We start from the raw sequence: 15252 nt of genomic DNA, 5'->3' as shown, positions 1-15252 counted from the left end.
ATTTAAGTTAAATAAATGATGATTCTAGTCTTGACTTCCAAACATTTCACACCGAGTACAATCAATACTTGACACTTGACAGTGACAGCAGTGACCGGCTTTCAATTGTCACATCTTCAAAATTTCGTTCACAATATTTTAATTCTTATAACCAAAAATATTGAGATAATTTAAATTTATACTACTTAGTAACCCGAAATCATGGAACTAAATGAAAGAATTTTGCATTATTTAGATAAATGTGATAAAGTAAACACTTTGAAACTTGCAGATGAATTTAACGAAGATCATCAGAAAATTGTTGGTGCAGTAAAAAGTATTGAGGCTTTAGAGATGATCGTTTCAGAAGCTGTAAAGTCTACGAAATGGGGATTAACGGAAGAAGGACAAATGGTCGCTGATCAGGGAAGCCACGAAGCTGTTTTATACAGAAATATTCCTGATGATGGCTCGCCACAAGCTGAAGTTATGAAGGTTACGAGTCTATTTTTTTCGACTAGTAGTAACTGTCCTAAAGCACTATTTACTTTCTCTATGTATAATTTTAAACTCTACTTAATGTTTTATTCTTCCAGAAAGTACCTAATGCAAAAGTAGGATTCAGCAAAGCTATGTCAGCTGGTTGGATTTACATAGATAAATCAGGTGGTGCACCTTTAGTTAAACGTAAAGTTGAAACTATATCCGATACTGTTCAAGAAAATTTGATTGAAATTAGGAAAGGTATAGATAATTTAACAGATAATGTACGGAATGATTATAAAAAACGAAAACTACTCCAAGAAATCACATTAAAAAGTTTTGAACTGACTAAAGGCCCACAATTTGCCACGTCTATAAAGAAATTAGAGACAGATTTAACAAGTGAAATGCTGATGACAGGTTCATGGAAAGAGTTACAATTTAAGCCATACAATTTTGATGCACTAGGTAAGTTTTTTTTAAAGTACAGAGGGCAAACGGGCAGGCAGCTCACCTCATGTTACCTGATACCACCACTGCCTGAAGTTTTTTTTAATGTATCTAGAGTTAGATATTTAAAAGACTAGGCAAGCCTTTCTTTTTTCCAATTATAAAAATAGTGTACACAAACCATTTAAAACATAAAAATTAATAATGTTAACTTTTATTTAAGAACACTTACAACAAATTAGTCAAGCTTATTCTTTATGTCCAGGTCAACCACCCTCATGTGGTCACCTACATCCCCTCCTTAAAGTGAGGTCTGAATTCCGTGAAATCTTTCTTGAAATGGGTTTTACGGAGATGCCAACTAACCAATATGTTGAGAGCTCTTTCTGGAACTTTGATGCCCTCTTCCAACCACAGCAGCACCCTGCTAGGGATGCTCATGATACATTCTTCATATCATCACCTGCTACTAGTACAGAGTTTCCTATGGATTACTTAGAAAAAGTTAAAAAAGTGCATAGCAAAGGAGGCTATGGATCACAGGTATGTTAGTCCCACTTGATTAAACTTATAATGTAACAATTAGTTTTATAGCTGAAATTGAATGAAAGCATGTGTTCTAATGTTAATTATGGATACATTACCTCTCATAGTATTTTGTAAGTCAAAGAAGCTAAAATAATGTGTTGTTCTAAAGAAGTGTAATACATCAATATTATAATTTATAGATACATTGTTATTTCTGTGTCATTAACCATTATTTTAGAGGTGTAGATGACAAAAAGTTTTCATTTGTACACTGTTAATATGTGCATTTTTATGTTGAGTATTCACCTTAATTTTGTAATTAACAATATACTTACATATTTTAACATTTTAAACAAAATATATCAAATTATATCATTTTCTAAGTGTAAGTGTGGCGATTTCCTAAATTAGAATTAAAACCTAAGAGCTAAATCGCAAACACTCTTTAGAATTCATTTACCATTGACAATTTGATTTATTTATCATTAAATCTTCTGTTATATGCAAGTGGTAATAAACATTATATTTTATATTATTTAAAACCTTCCCCTGACCCAGGAACTGTACAGATAATGCATGCATGAAAGAGCTTTACTGTCAATGATACCACTGTTATAAAAATACTTCTAATAAGGCATTGTAACACAGTAATGTATTATATGAGAGTTGTAGGGCTACATATATGATTGGAAGATAGAAGAGGCTCAAAAGAATTTGCTCCGCACCCACACAACAGCAGTCAGTGCACGTATGCTGTACAAACTTGCTCAGCAGGCTAAGTTCGAACCACAGAAATACTTCAGTATAGATAAGGTATTATTTTTATTGTAAAATTGATGAATTTATTGTTAATATGAACTTATTGTCATTCAATAAATAAATTTCTCGTTATCTATAAATTGGATGATAACAAGTAATAAAAACATGGAAATAAAACAAGTTTTTGTGTTATATATTTTTATTTAATTGCTAAAAGACATCTGATTAGTTCTTATGCTTTAAGTATAGCAGAACAACTATCATACAAATCACTGCCATTATACTAATTAATGATTAGATATTGTGAAAATCTTAATAAAAAAGTCTTTATAAAAATGCTTTGAATGAATTCCTTATTAGTGTGGTTTTTTAATTTAAATATGTTCCAGGTCTTCCGTAATGAAACCCTCGATGCTACCCATCTAGCAGAATTCCACCAGGTGGAAGGCGTGGTAGCAGCAAGAGGCCTTGGCTTGGCAGATCTCATTAGCGAATTAGATGCTTTCTTCTCGCGTCTCGGCTTCCACCAGCTACAGTTCAAACCAGCATACAACCCATATACAGAACCAAGTATGGAGATCTTCGCGTATCATACTGGTAAGACGTATTTTTGATAAGAAGTACATAATATGCTTATATATATTAATTATTGTGACTCTGTTAACCTTTTTATTGTATTTTAAATTTTTGTTTATACATATTATTATTGTTATTTTTTTCTTTAGACTTTACTTTATTTTATTTTAGTTATAGTACCCTCTACCTACGTAGCTACCCTCTGTAGGTGTTTCTTTTTCATTGTTCCACATTAGGGTTGCCTGGAAGAAATCGCTTGTTAGCGATAAGGCCGTCCGTCGCCTTATAACTTTTGAAACCTGCTTTTTTATTTTTGTTGTGTATGTTTTTGAATAAGGTAATAAAGTATAAATAAATAAATAAAATAATAATGTTGTTAAAAAAGAGGTCTAATCTATGATAATAATAATAATATTACTTTAAAATAAAATATGATTGTTACAAAATTGTTCTGATGTTAGTCTCATAGTCTATTAGAACAAAAATTATTTCTTGAAACACACTTTACATTTTAGTGCAGTGGAAGATGAATGGTAATGGAAACAAAATAGTGTGTGTCAATTCAGTTACATTAACTTTTATATGCACTAGATGGCGCTACCAATAACAAGACTATAACACACTAGTCACCTAGACAATAAAATAATTTCATCCTTTTAAGAACTTAAAATATGGAGTTTCCATACAATTTGTATAGTTTACTTCTTTCGAACGATACATTATACAAACGTTAGAGTTATTAAACGTTCTATACCATAAAATACATTTGTTTATAACCTCAGGAAGTCATAAGTATTGAGAATCGCGAATCCTGAATATTGAGAAGTACTAGTAATGCTTTATCTAACAACTTATGAAAAACGTTTATTTAAAAAAAACTACTTTTAATTTTTCAGGTCTTGGGAAATGGATTGAGATTGGAAATTCCGGAGTTTTCCGACCAGAAATGCTTCTACCCATGGGCCTGCCTGAAGATGTTAACGTGATTGCGTGGGGGCTCTCGTTAGAACGTCCAACTATGATCAAATATGGCCTTAATAATATAAGGGACCTGGTTGGACCCAAAGTGGACCTTCAGATGGTCCAAAACAACCCGATTTGTAGGCTTGATAAGTGAAAATAAATTATTTATTTATGTCTATTAATTCATTTATTCGTTCTTATGCATTAAACATTAACGAAATGAATTTTGTAAGCATACACACATAAAATTAGATTTTTTTTTTTAATTAAATCATCAAACAACATTTTTTTTAACGTTATCTACGACTTACCATTTGTTTTTACTAGAATTATCGCACATACTTTCTTGATACCGAGAAAATAATTTTTATTAGGCAATACAGTGATTTGCACAGAAGACACACAAACTACTATACTCTGTATGGCATATTGTCTATAGGTTATTTTCAGAGTCGAAATTCAATACATTTTCAGATATCCGAGAATTGTAGTTAAAGTTCTTATTCTAAGATACTTAGTATTAAGTGGGACTCCGATATGCCTAAAACATATTAGAATGGACATCCAAGAGTCGTCCCTTGAGTATGTCAAACTAAGTCCTTGTAGGGTGTTAAGATCTGGGCGCTCTCTCTCATTCTACTCCTGTTAAGATTTAATTCTTAATGATGAAATTTAAGAAACAAGCTGTTTTGATTTTTGTAGAGTTTGCAAAACAAAATACTTGGTTTTGTCGTAAATACGTCTTTAAATTTGCTACCATATGGGGGCAAACCAATATAAAGCAAAATATGGAGATACAGTTTGGCGTTGTTCTTCCAAATCTATCTAAAATTAAATTTCACTACTAGACACCTAGAGGTTCAATAACGTGTAAGTGACGCATAGCGCGCATCGGGCTCCGCACATTTGATGTTATTTTACTGCGTATCGCAGTGATGCCAACTTGGGTGTTTTTACCCCAAATTTACGGGGAATCAAGATATCCCCTTACTAACTTTCAATCATGAGCCATTACATAAGTGTACACATACAACACACGACCGTGTCCATGCTCGATTCCGCAAGTCACTACCTTATACTTGCCCGTAATGATTGCTTTTCACTGCCTTTTAAGAAATAATGTTAGTAAAACCTTTTACATAATAAAAGTCAATTGTTAATTATAACATTAATGTCATTAATAATTTAAATATGGTATTAATAACGTTAAATAAGAATATCGTATTAAATTTAATATTAAAAAGAAGTCCCCTACTGATCAGTGTTAGAAGTTATGAGATTCCTGAAAAATTAAAAGATGTAGCACAAGATCCAAACCCGAGTTTTTATAAAATGGTCCAATACTTCTATCACTACGCTGTGAAAGTGTGTGAACCAAGTCTTGAAGATTATTTGAAAAAATATACACATTTATCAGACAAGAAACGTAAGCAGCGTGTTGCTGGCATTTTAAAGGTGTGTTTCGCTCTTAAATATTTTTTGGTATTACGCTAAATAATCTGGATAGAAGTCCTGAAGTTAAAAGGTATTAAGTTATATTTTTATAGAAGAATTGGAAGGTATACCGACTGCTAGATATCGATACATTATTTTTATTTATTAAGAAGAAGCTTATAACTAAATTATGTACTAAATATAAATAACTTTGCGCCAATAAGAAAATCTTCACACAAACAAGTATGTAATATTCAGGGATATTAATACAAATAAAATCATTTTAATCTAGGCTAACTGTTACAAAGAAAACAACAAAATAAATTAAGTGAGGAACACTTTGGACCATGAACTTTATAATACAATATTGTTTTTCTAAAAATTCAGATAGAGCACTCCTTGCCGACACCACACTTGTGTCAATTTATATTAGGTAGGTACCTAGTGTGCAGTTCCTAGAGCTATAAGTTACATATTATTTCATAAATTTAAGTTGGATTTCGGAAGTAGGTGGTACTTCTTAGATCGAGTTTCCTTCCTTAACTTAGTTCAACAGACCCTATAGATGAGCCTATTTTTAAACTTAGTTTGTACGTGACTACAATAATAATATATTTATTAAACCCATAACCTCTAATAGAAAATATTTTTGCATTGATTTTTTATATGTATTTAAATATACATCATTCAGTGTTCCATCTTCCAGCGGTAATTAATAGTACGCACATTTTAAAATTAAATTCGGCTATAACCTTGTAAATTTCAGGTTATGGGTTCTTGCAACAGTTCTTTACAATTTGAGTTTCCCTTACAACGCAAGAACGGAGACTACGAAATCATACACGCGTATCGCTCGCAACATAGCGTACATCGGCTTCCTTGTAAAGGAGGTAATAAAAATCCTTAAAGATCTCTCTCGGTCTCAGCTCTCAGCAATGACTGATGCAACACTTTTATACAGTATTATTTATGACAATAATACATTCTATTTAAGATAGGTAGGTGTATGAAAAATCTTAACCTATCTAGAACGAAAGAAAGCTTTATTATACATAATAAAAAGGATATTTAGGTTTCCTGAGTCATGGCCAGCTAGAGTCTTTCTTTTGACTTGTAACGGTACTTGATAATTATAACACTTACATTAATTTATTAAACTATTGTTGCTCAATAAGAATATCTGTTTCAGCATAGGACAGGTTGAGATGTTGTTTAAGATTATTAGTAATTTACTAAATAAAATATATATATAATTTAAAGTTTTGAATAGTTAGTGAAAATTTTGTTTTTAAGAAAGTGGTTAAAGATGAAAGAAGGAGAAAAAGCGTTGAGCTTTTTAGGTACCTAGCTTATATGTAGGTTTGCGTTTATGTATGTTGTTGTGTAGTCTATGTTTGTTTCCAAAAAAGTCTGCATATTGCTATGGCGTATAGTTGTCTAACCGTTCCATGTTCCATGTACAATTTTGAAGTTGAGTAGGGAACAGGTTTTCCATAGGATATCTTAAGAATGGCACGTTGGGCACTCTTCAGCATTGAAGACGATGCCTCCCCACCCCATACGGATATACAGTACGATGATATCGATCAGTACGAAACCTTTTTCGTTTAACTCTGAAACTAACTAATTTCTGAACGTATTTTATTATTCCTGAAGGCACAGGGCTTATGACTTAATACTTACAAAAAAGTACTTTGTATGTTTTTTGGAGGCTACTGTTATAGATTTTAAATGTCACAGGTATAAGATTTTCTGACCAAGTTGATCTTGAAGAGGTGAAAGCCCTAGCTGCACTCATGACGTACAAATGTGCTTGTTCCAATATTCCTTTTGGAGGCTCCAAAGGAGGTACCTACTTGACGTAATCGATTCTTACTAAAAACTTATGCTCGGCTATGAATTTTTCAAATCCTTGAGATCCAGAATGGGCTAATACATCCCTTATTCACTTATAATTTATATGAAGTTTAAGTCTAGAAATATTAGTTTGTCATATATTGTAGAGAATTATCAGATCCTTATAAAAAGTAACAATTCCTTATTTCAATTGGATAAATATGATTATTAATAGATCTTGGAAATTAGATTGCCACTGCTCCTTAAGCCATTGGGACACGTATCTGTAATCAACAAACAACTTACATTTACAGGTGTTTAGATAAACCCAAAGAAATATACGGTGGCTGAATTACAAAGAATAACACGACGCTACACCCTAGAATTAGCGAAGAAGCATTACATAGGTAAACATAATTCTAAACAACTTTGAGTGATATTGACTTGAAGTGTCTACACACGGCTCTAAAATCAGTGGCGATATCGGGACACTGGTAGTGGGGATGAAATCGGCTCGTAGTTCGAATCAGCAGTAGCATACTCTACAATCAGATTAGGGTAAAAAACCGCCTTCATCGGGCAAGGCGAGGAACTTTACTGCGTACATTGCTTACTCCAGTGAGCTTCCGTCCTGCCCTTCAGGCGATTGACCACTCCGCGACGGCCCAAGCCGAGGTTCGAGTCTCACAGGAGTCGCCCTTGCGCTAGTCGTGGAAAACACGCCCATTCAGGCCGAGCTACGCTCGCCAAAACAGCCCGAGCTGAGCTGTAAAGGCCATCAGCGAGAATCCATTCCAAAAAAAAAAGAAGCACACTGAACACGTCTATTACGGGTACGATTTGCCTACACACGAGGCGATCTAGGGATATTGCCTAGATCGCCGCTTATACTACTATCTGCCTGATCTAAATGTCTTGACCGCGAATTTCGTTGGCATAAAAATATTCATCTCATGGCATTTTTTGATAGATATATCGGGGTCAAATAGGCGTTCGTTCGAAATATTTTATTTATTTCCACATTAAGTATTTGTTTATATTAAATAATTTAGTTACAACATTAGTTTTAGCATTTCAACTACTGACTAATAAGAACTAAATCAGCCTACTTAGGCGGCTTACACAATGTTTTATCAAATTTTAACTCTTTCCCGCTGAAATCGAGACGTCGATTTATGAGAATAATGTTATAATTCGTTAAGTACCTACACCTCTTTTACCAAGTTGGGTCCTCAAAAAACAAATGATTACTTAGACAAATAATATTTGCAGGTGCAGGAATAGATGTCCCAGCTCCTGATGTTAACACATCTGGAAGAGAAATGTCCTGGATAGTTGACACCTATATTAAAACGTTAGGTAAGACTTTTAAGTATATTGACCACAGAAGAAAAATCTAAAAAAGCAAAAAAAATATGATTTTTCATATTACCTACTTTAAAAATATCAAATACCATTCATGGTGCAAGAGTTTTACTTTAAATTGAATAATGAATGATAAATTAAATTTAAATAATCCTGGTGACAATATAATTTGTTCCATAACATTCTTTTTTTGTTAAAAAAATACCCTAAAAGTAAGCGTTTCGCCAAAATTCTCTAACTGGAAGTGAGAATGTAAAACGAAATCGCAAAACGAAACATTGAGTTTGTGATTGGTCAAACGGACATAATCACAATCGTTTCGTTGTTTATTTACAGGTTATAACGATATCAACGCAGCAGCATGCGTAACTGGCAAACCCATAAATGGCGGAGGTATTCGCGGCCGAGTAGAAGCTACTGGACGTGGTGTATTCATAACAATCAGTGAGTTCATACACGACGAACAGTGGATGAAACTTATAGACTTGGAACCGGGGTTCAAGGTATTTTATATGAATTAGCTCCCAAAAGGTTTTTGCGTCATCGTCGGTGTGTAATTTGTAAAGGACTTTTAATTTGCATATCAGATACTTTAAAGATAAATTACCGAATAAAAAATTAAAATTTTATCATTTATCATTCATTTATTAAGGGAGCGTTCAAGTATTACGTAACGCAATTTTTGGAGATTATTGACCCCCCCCCCCCATGTATCTCGCCGTAACGTTTTTCAGTACCCTAGTACAGTACTGTACTCAAGTATAGTAAAACGTTTCGTGACCACCTTGTGTCTCTTTAGTTACTATTATGTGGTGTAAGTCGAAAATAATATTGACAATAACGCGTAATTCAATCCCCGCCCCGCATCGTAACGTTTTACAAAAGGACCCCCCCCCCCAAAACGCGTTACGTAATACTTGAACGCTCCCTAATCAATATTTCGTAAATTTTTCATTTGTTACTTAATTTATCACAAATTTTCAAACATTTCGAATTATAAAGTCAACCCATTACTGTGTTTGCTTTAAAGCACGCAAAAACCGAAACTAATTAACCATACATTTTCCCGTTAATGGTAAAAAATGTTTTATAGTTACACTAAAATATAAAATTGTGATAATCAAAGCTTATTTTAAAAGTCTTATTTTTCCTTTAATATAATTTATCTGAATTCAGTTTAACTGTAACTGTATTAATTTAATTATTTAAAATATTAAAGGGAAAGACTGCGATAATCCAAGGTTTCGGCAACGTGGGCAGTTGGGCAGGAGTCCACTTCCAGGAAAGTGGTGTGAAGGTTATCGGAGTTTTGGAGTCTGACTGCAACCTGTGCAACCCTGAAGGGATCAACTGTAAGGTCAGGATCAAAGAATCGTCAATGTAAAATGCACTTTAGAACAATGGTATAAAGATGCTATTACAATGATAGTTGTTTTCGTTCGTTAAATTTTTATAATAAAACTAGATAGTCTGGTCAAACGTCAAACGTCGTTTTGCCACGTATACTATTTCTAGGATTTTTAGTTCAACAAAAATAACTATTTACTATAATAAAAAATAGCAGTTTTGTATGCTGTATCATAAAAAAATAAAAACAATAAGTTTTGTCTAAAAAAGAAAAAATTAGGGATGGGACCACACTTAACATTTAAGGGGGATGAAAAGTAGATGTCATAAGAATCGGTCGAGCGGTTTCGGAGGAGTATAGGAACGAACATGACATGAGAATTTTATATGAAGTATTAGATGTTTTAGGAACTACAAGAGTACAAGGCAAAGCACCGTGGTAGTGCCAAAGGCTTCCAAGGCGCCAAGGAATGTGGGCCTGAGCTGATGTTTGAGAAGTGTGATATACTTGTCGTGGCTGCCCTTGAAAAAACCATCACACATGAAAACGCAGGAAAACTTAATTGCAAGGTAATGGTGTATCCCCCCCCCCCTTTAGCAAAAGTAAGCAAACCTCTCAAAAATAATAGTACATAAACGTATATTTTTTTGTAGGAATCCCTAAAAAATAAAAATGCATTTATTTTTCAAGCATAGACTATGTGTGGGTAATATGTGTAAATAAGTACCTAAATAATTACTGTTGACGTAATCACCAAATAAGAAAATCACCAAAGAAGACTCTCTGCTGTAACCGATTTTATATGGGGTCAGGAACAAGATTAAAAAGGATTTTAGATTTAGAAAAAAGATAAACAAAGTAGACCTGAACGATGACTGCTTCGAAAAATTAAATAACATTGAATAAAAGATAGTTGCATTTCATAGTTACTCATTGTGACTTTTTATGAACATCGCTAGTATGTGTAGCAAAAACCTGATTGTCACTGCGATGACATCATACCTTTTTTAAACCCTTTTTCGCACTCCTCTACTGCTTCATTTAAAAATAATGTCCTAATCCTTGTATCTTTCTTCTTTGTTGTAGCTACTAGTTTGCCGCTCTCCGGATTTATACATTTTGTCATGTTTTGTTTTGCTTTGCTCTGTATCCTATTTTTTATTAGTGAAACTTTTTGTGGATACATCCAATGTGTTTATTTTATGTTTTATTTTTTTACTTGTTTTATTGTATAGAGCTGTATCTGTTTTGTTTCACAAATAAATAGATACCCTGAAAAATACCCTGTGCGCTAAAAAATTATTTCCATCGCTAAACTTAAAGATATAACCTACCACTTCTCGACCTTAGCCACTGGGGCCTTCTGTTCACCATCCTTCCTCCACATAACATGAATAACACGTTACAACCGTCGTAGCGTAATTTAAAACAAAGTTTTTTTTTTTAAATTCGTACCATAAATTCCTGAGATTAACAAAATAAAAAACAAATTAACTCTCGGACTTATTATAAAACATGGATTTAATTTACAATGATATTATTATATTATAATAATACATATAAATAATATTAGTATAGATTAAACGTTTATTCTGTCAAATGACTTATATTCTCAAAACGTTCATAAAGAAATATCTGATTTTAAACTCTTGGACTACGCCAGATAATAGTGGAAGGCGCTAATGGCCCAACAACTCCAGCTGCTGACGTCATCCTCCGCGAGAAGAAGATCCTGTGTCTTCCAGATCTGCTCGCGAATGCAGGAGGCGTAACTGTCTCATACTTCGAGTATCTCAAGAACATCAACCACGTCAGCTTTGGAAAGTTGAGTATTAAGTTCTGGAGGGACTCCAATACTGCGCTTTTAGGTGAGAAATTTTCCGTAATTAGTGTTAGTTGTTCAAGCCATTGAATCCCACAAAATTTCCCCGATGTCGTTATTAACTCTAGACAAAATACGTCAATCCGCCAATCACAGTATTTGAAGTTTTATCTTTCCAAAGAAAGTTTACACAATTTTTAGTTTCCATAAAAATATTCTGTGTTATGACAGACAACGTAGGTATATGTAGCTTACGCGGTGTCCTGCGTAAGCGACGAATACGACGCGACGCGACGCAACACGACGCGACGTAATGCGACGCGATGCTACACGCGACAAATGTCCTACGTAATTTGGTCATTACTTCTCGAATCATGGAAAAGTACAGTACAATTTTGATCGAAAGTTCATACTTAAAATATAGACTTTTAAAAAAATATCGTAAAAAGCATAGAAAAAAAACAAATATAATATTTTTACAAAGAAACACATTTGGCGAGTTCCATCATTTATATCCAAAATTAAGAAACGATTCTAAAATGTTTAAACAATATTGTGGAGTGTTACTAATAAACGATTCCCATAATGTTTATGTTTTTTGTCTCACAACAATCTTTTCTCACGCGATCAACGCTTCAGAATCAACCATTTCATAGTTCGTAGTGTCGCGTGTGGTCGCCCTCAAAACAAGTCCGCGTGACGTCGCGTCTCGCCGCAGACTGTCACATAGGCCGTAAGTAGGGTATGCCGTTGATTTGAATTCGTTGGTCGCGTTCACAGCGTCGCGTCGCGTCGTATTCGTCGCTTACGCAGGACACCGCGTTAGTGTACAGTTAATCTCGTAGTTAGGCATTGCATGCCTGTAGGTATACCTACCCAGTGGCGTAACTATACCATCTGGGGCCCGTGGCAAATTCCTTGAAAATTCCCTATCAGCAAAAATCACTTAATAAGTCGTCGAAGTTAATTTTAATAAACTTCGAGATTTTCAACGTACTCTAACGTTGTATAGGAGAGGGAATGGTCTGTAGTCCCCACGCTAGCCCAATGTGTATTGGAGACTTCACATTCATCCATAGAAAATAATATCTCTTTTGGCAGAAGCCCTCTTGGGTTGGGGGCCCGTCGCATTTTGCCAGCCCTGCCGGCTGCCACCCTATTGTTACGCCACTGGGTATACACTATATAGTAGACCGAGGCGAATCGGATCACTTTTTCTTTGAGGTTGAGTAAATCATACTAAAGTGTTATATAATGTTATTTTTATTGATAAAATCGTAAGAAGTATTAATAACCTATGAAACAAACATTTGAAAACTTAAATCATACATATATTCTCTTAATTACCTATTAAAAACTAAAAAAAGGAAAATATCCGAATCGCCCCAACTGTCGGGGTGAATCGGATCGTACACAACATATAACAAAATTTTAAGGTATAGTGTTAAATAACTTTGGAATCAGTAAAAATATATAATAATAAGATCAATTTTGATTATTGGCACATAATTCACATATATATGGTCCTTTTTTTCTGTAAGCTCGTGAACGGTACTGAAAAAATCTTAGCAGCTTTACGTAAGGTAAACTCTTTGTTCTGGACTTTATTTACAGCCTCTTTCATTTTTTCTTGTGACCATTCTCCGGCGGTCATGAAATAAATATGAATCAATAACCTTAAACATGTAATAAATCAGTTTAAAAGTATCATCCAATTCGCTCCTAAGGATATGATCCGATTAGCCCCATAATTAGGACTTTTGAAATACATATTTTAGACGTTAACCTCTAAGATTATACTTAAAAGCTAATTGGTTCTTTAATATAAACACCTTGCTTAACAATATAAGCCAATGTAGTTGAATTTTAAGACAAATCCGTCATATGACACAAAGAAATCGTAAGTACGCGTACCTTAGATGAGCGCCAAATTGCGACACACACAAAAAACCGAGTGGCTGACGATCGGCATTGCCACTGATCCACAAGCGCGATCGAAATACTGCTTATGTGGGTAGGTGCTTAGTAAATGGAGAGACACAAAACGCCGGTTGAGTGCGTTCTATGTGATTGTGATATTTGAATTATCAACAGATTTCTAATTTTGATCCGATTCGCCCTGTGATCCGATTCGCCTCGGTCTACCCTACCTACCCCTAATGTCGTTGGCGCGATTTAGCTCGACAGCTAGTGATTTCTATTTCTATGAGGACGTTCTGGTTCGTAATAGGAATCAGGAAACCGGCATGTCTTAGATCCAAATGCCGACGCTTTTTGTAAGAAAGTGATTACTTGTCTATAAGAAAAGTATCATCTAATTTTTTTTTTTTTTTTTTTTAAGACATTTCACACCAGTTGACCGAATCCCATGCTAAGCTGGTGAAGCTTGTGTTATGGGTTCTAGGCAACGGATATACATACATATTATAGATAGATAGACATATAAATACATATTTAAACACCCAAGACCTAAGCACAACACCAAATGCTCATTACATCGATGTTCGTCTCAGCCGGGGATCGAACCCGGGACCCATGGATTCGCAGTCAGGGGTACTAACCACTAGACCAATGAGTCGTCGAATGCAATTAATATAAAGGATTTAAATTCGTTACCTAATAATTAATAAATTGCGTGATCACGTAGGCTATTCTAAAGCCATAACTGAATTAACAGATTCAGTGGAGAAATCCCTTAAGAATTCAAATATAGACGCAAAGATCCAGCCAACACCATTGTTCCAATCTCTGATGTCGGGCGCCAGCGAACACCACATTGTAACATCAGGACTGGAATATTCTATGATCAACGCTTGCAATGTGAGTTGGAGTATCAATTACAATAATAACCCTGAAGCCCTAAGTCTGCAATATTAAATTCGCTATATTTTAGTAATCTTCCTTTGTTAACGAAGTTAGTTAGTTAGTTCTAAGGACATATGTTTAAATTGTCTTGGTGTATTTGAGGTATGTTACTATAATGATTACCCTGAGAGGAAAGACCCCCAATTATTTAATAAGAGAGAATACTCCTTCCTCCCTTTAATTCCGGCAACGTAAACACTAAAATGGGCAAGCTTTATAAAACAATAATTTAGTAGTTTCTTGCAGCACCCAATAGTGTCCCGTAGATTATAATCGAATAAATCTCGAACTTGAGCACCGAGTAATCTAACTTCATAGAACAAATGATTTTACAGCTTTCAGATGAAAATAATTTAACAATAAACTAAGTAAATTGTTTATTACTTTCTCGAACACTTAATTATTCGTAATAAGGTTTGATGTCCTAGAATACTTTACTACTACGATCGATTCTTGCTTTGCAGAACGTAAAACAAGCTGCGTCTACGCACAATTTGGGTATAGACGTGAGAACAGCCGCCTACATAAACGCGATTGAGAAGATATTCGTCACCTATGACGAACAAGGAGTTGCAATTTAATAATTTGGTTTATATAATGAGATTAACTAGATCATGTATTAAAATGTATATTATATAAGTACATAATTGTAGTTTGAGTTTTTGTTTCATTCTAAAAAACCCACTACATAATACAGCCAATTATAAAAGTGTAGCATAAGAGATATCCTCTCTCAAATCTGATTTAAAATCATGTGTTGTATCTTAGTCTCCGAGAAATGTCAGGACAAACATACATACACGTACGAAACTTATCCACGTGCTTGAAAACAAATAGATCATGA

The 15252-nt window shown here is 34.1% G+C and overlaps 2 protein-coding genes across 2 annotated transcripts; both read left to right on the top strand.

Annotated features, from left to right (window-relative positions):
• Positions 1-99: 99 nt before the first annotated feature.
• Positions 100-3916, top strand: LOC125058053 (phenylalanine--tRNA ligase alpha subunit). The gene is made up of 6 exons (XM_047662060.1): positions 100-474; positions 576-930; positions 1178-1455; positions 2113-2253; positions 2589-2796; positions 3672-3916. The coding sequence occupies exons 1-6, from the start codon at positions 202-204 to the stop codon at positions 3890-3892; spliced, it is 1476 nt and encodes a 491-aa protein (XP_047518016.1). The 5' UTR covers positions 100-201; the 3' UTR covers positions 3893-3916.
• Positions 3917-4705: 789 nt separating this feature from the next.
• On the top strand, positions 4706-15066 carry LOC125058052 (glutamate dehydrogenase, mitochondrial-like). The gene is given in 11 exon segments (XM_047662059.1): positions 4706-5193; positions 5939-6062; positions 6913-7020; positions 7323-7415; positions 8281-8367; positions 8710-8876; positions 9593-9730; positions 10129-10290; positions 11385-11589; positions 14221-14363; positions 14873-15066. Coding segments are annotated over 11 exon segments (1608 nt in total). The 5' UTR covers positions 4706-4929; the 3' UTR covers positions 14990-15066.
• The last annotated feature ends 186 nt before the right edge of the window (positions 15067-15252 follow it).

The sequence above is a fragment of the Pieris napi genome, chromosome 17 (assembly GCF_905475465.1).
Source record: "Pieris napi chromosome 17, ilPieNapi1.2, whole genome shotgun sequence".
NCBI classification, from domain to species: Eukaryota; Metazoa; Arthropoda; class Insecta; order Lepidoptera; family Pieridae; genus Pieris; species Pieris napi.
Note: the sequence above shows the minus strand (reverse complement) of the source record. Positions and strands in the feature narration are given on the sequence as shown.

Bases quoted from the DNA above. Each gene is read 5' to 3' on its own strand.
- LOC125058053 (XM_047662060.1), top strand. From the start codon at position 202: ATGGAACTAAATGAAAGAATTTTGCATTATTTAGATAAATGTGATAAA. The intron at 931-1,177 runs GTAAGTTTTTTT...CTTTATGTCCAG, and splicing joins ATACAATTTTGATGCACTAG to GTCAACCACCCTCATGTGGT. The intron at 2,797-3,671 runs GTAAGACGTATT...TTAATTTTTCAG, and splicing joins GATCTTCGCGTATCATACTG to GTCTTGGGAAATGGATTGAG.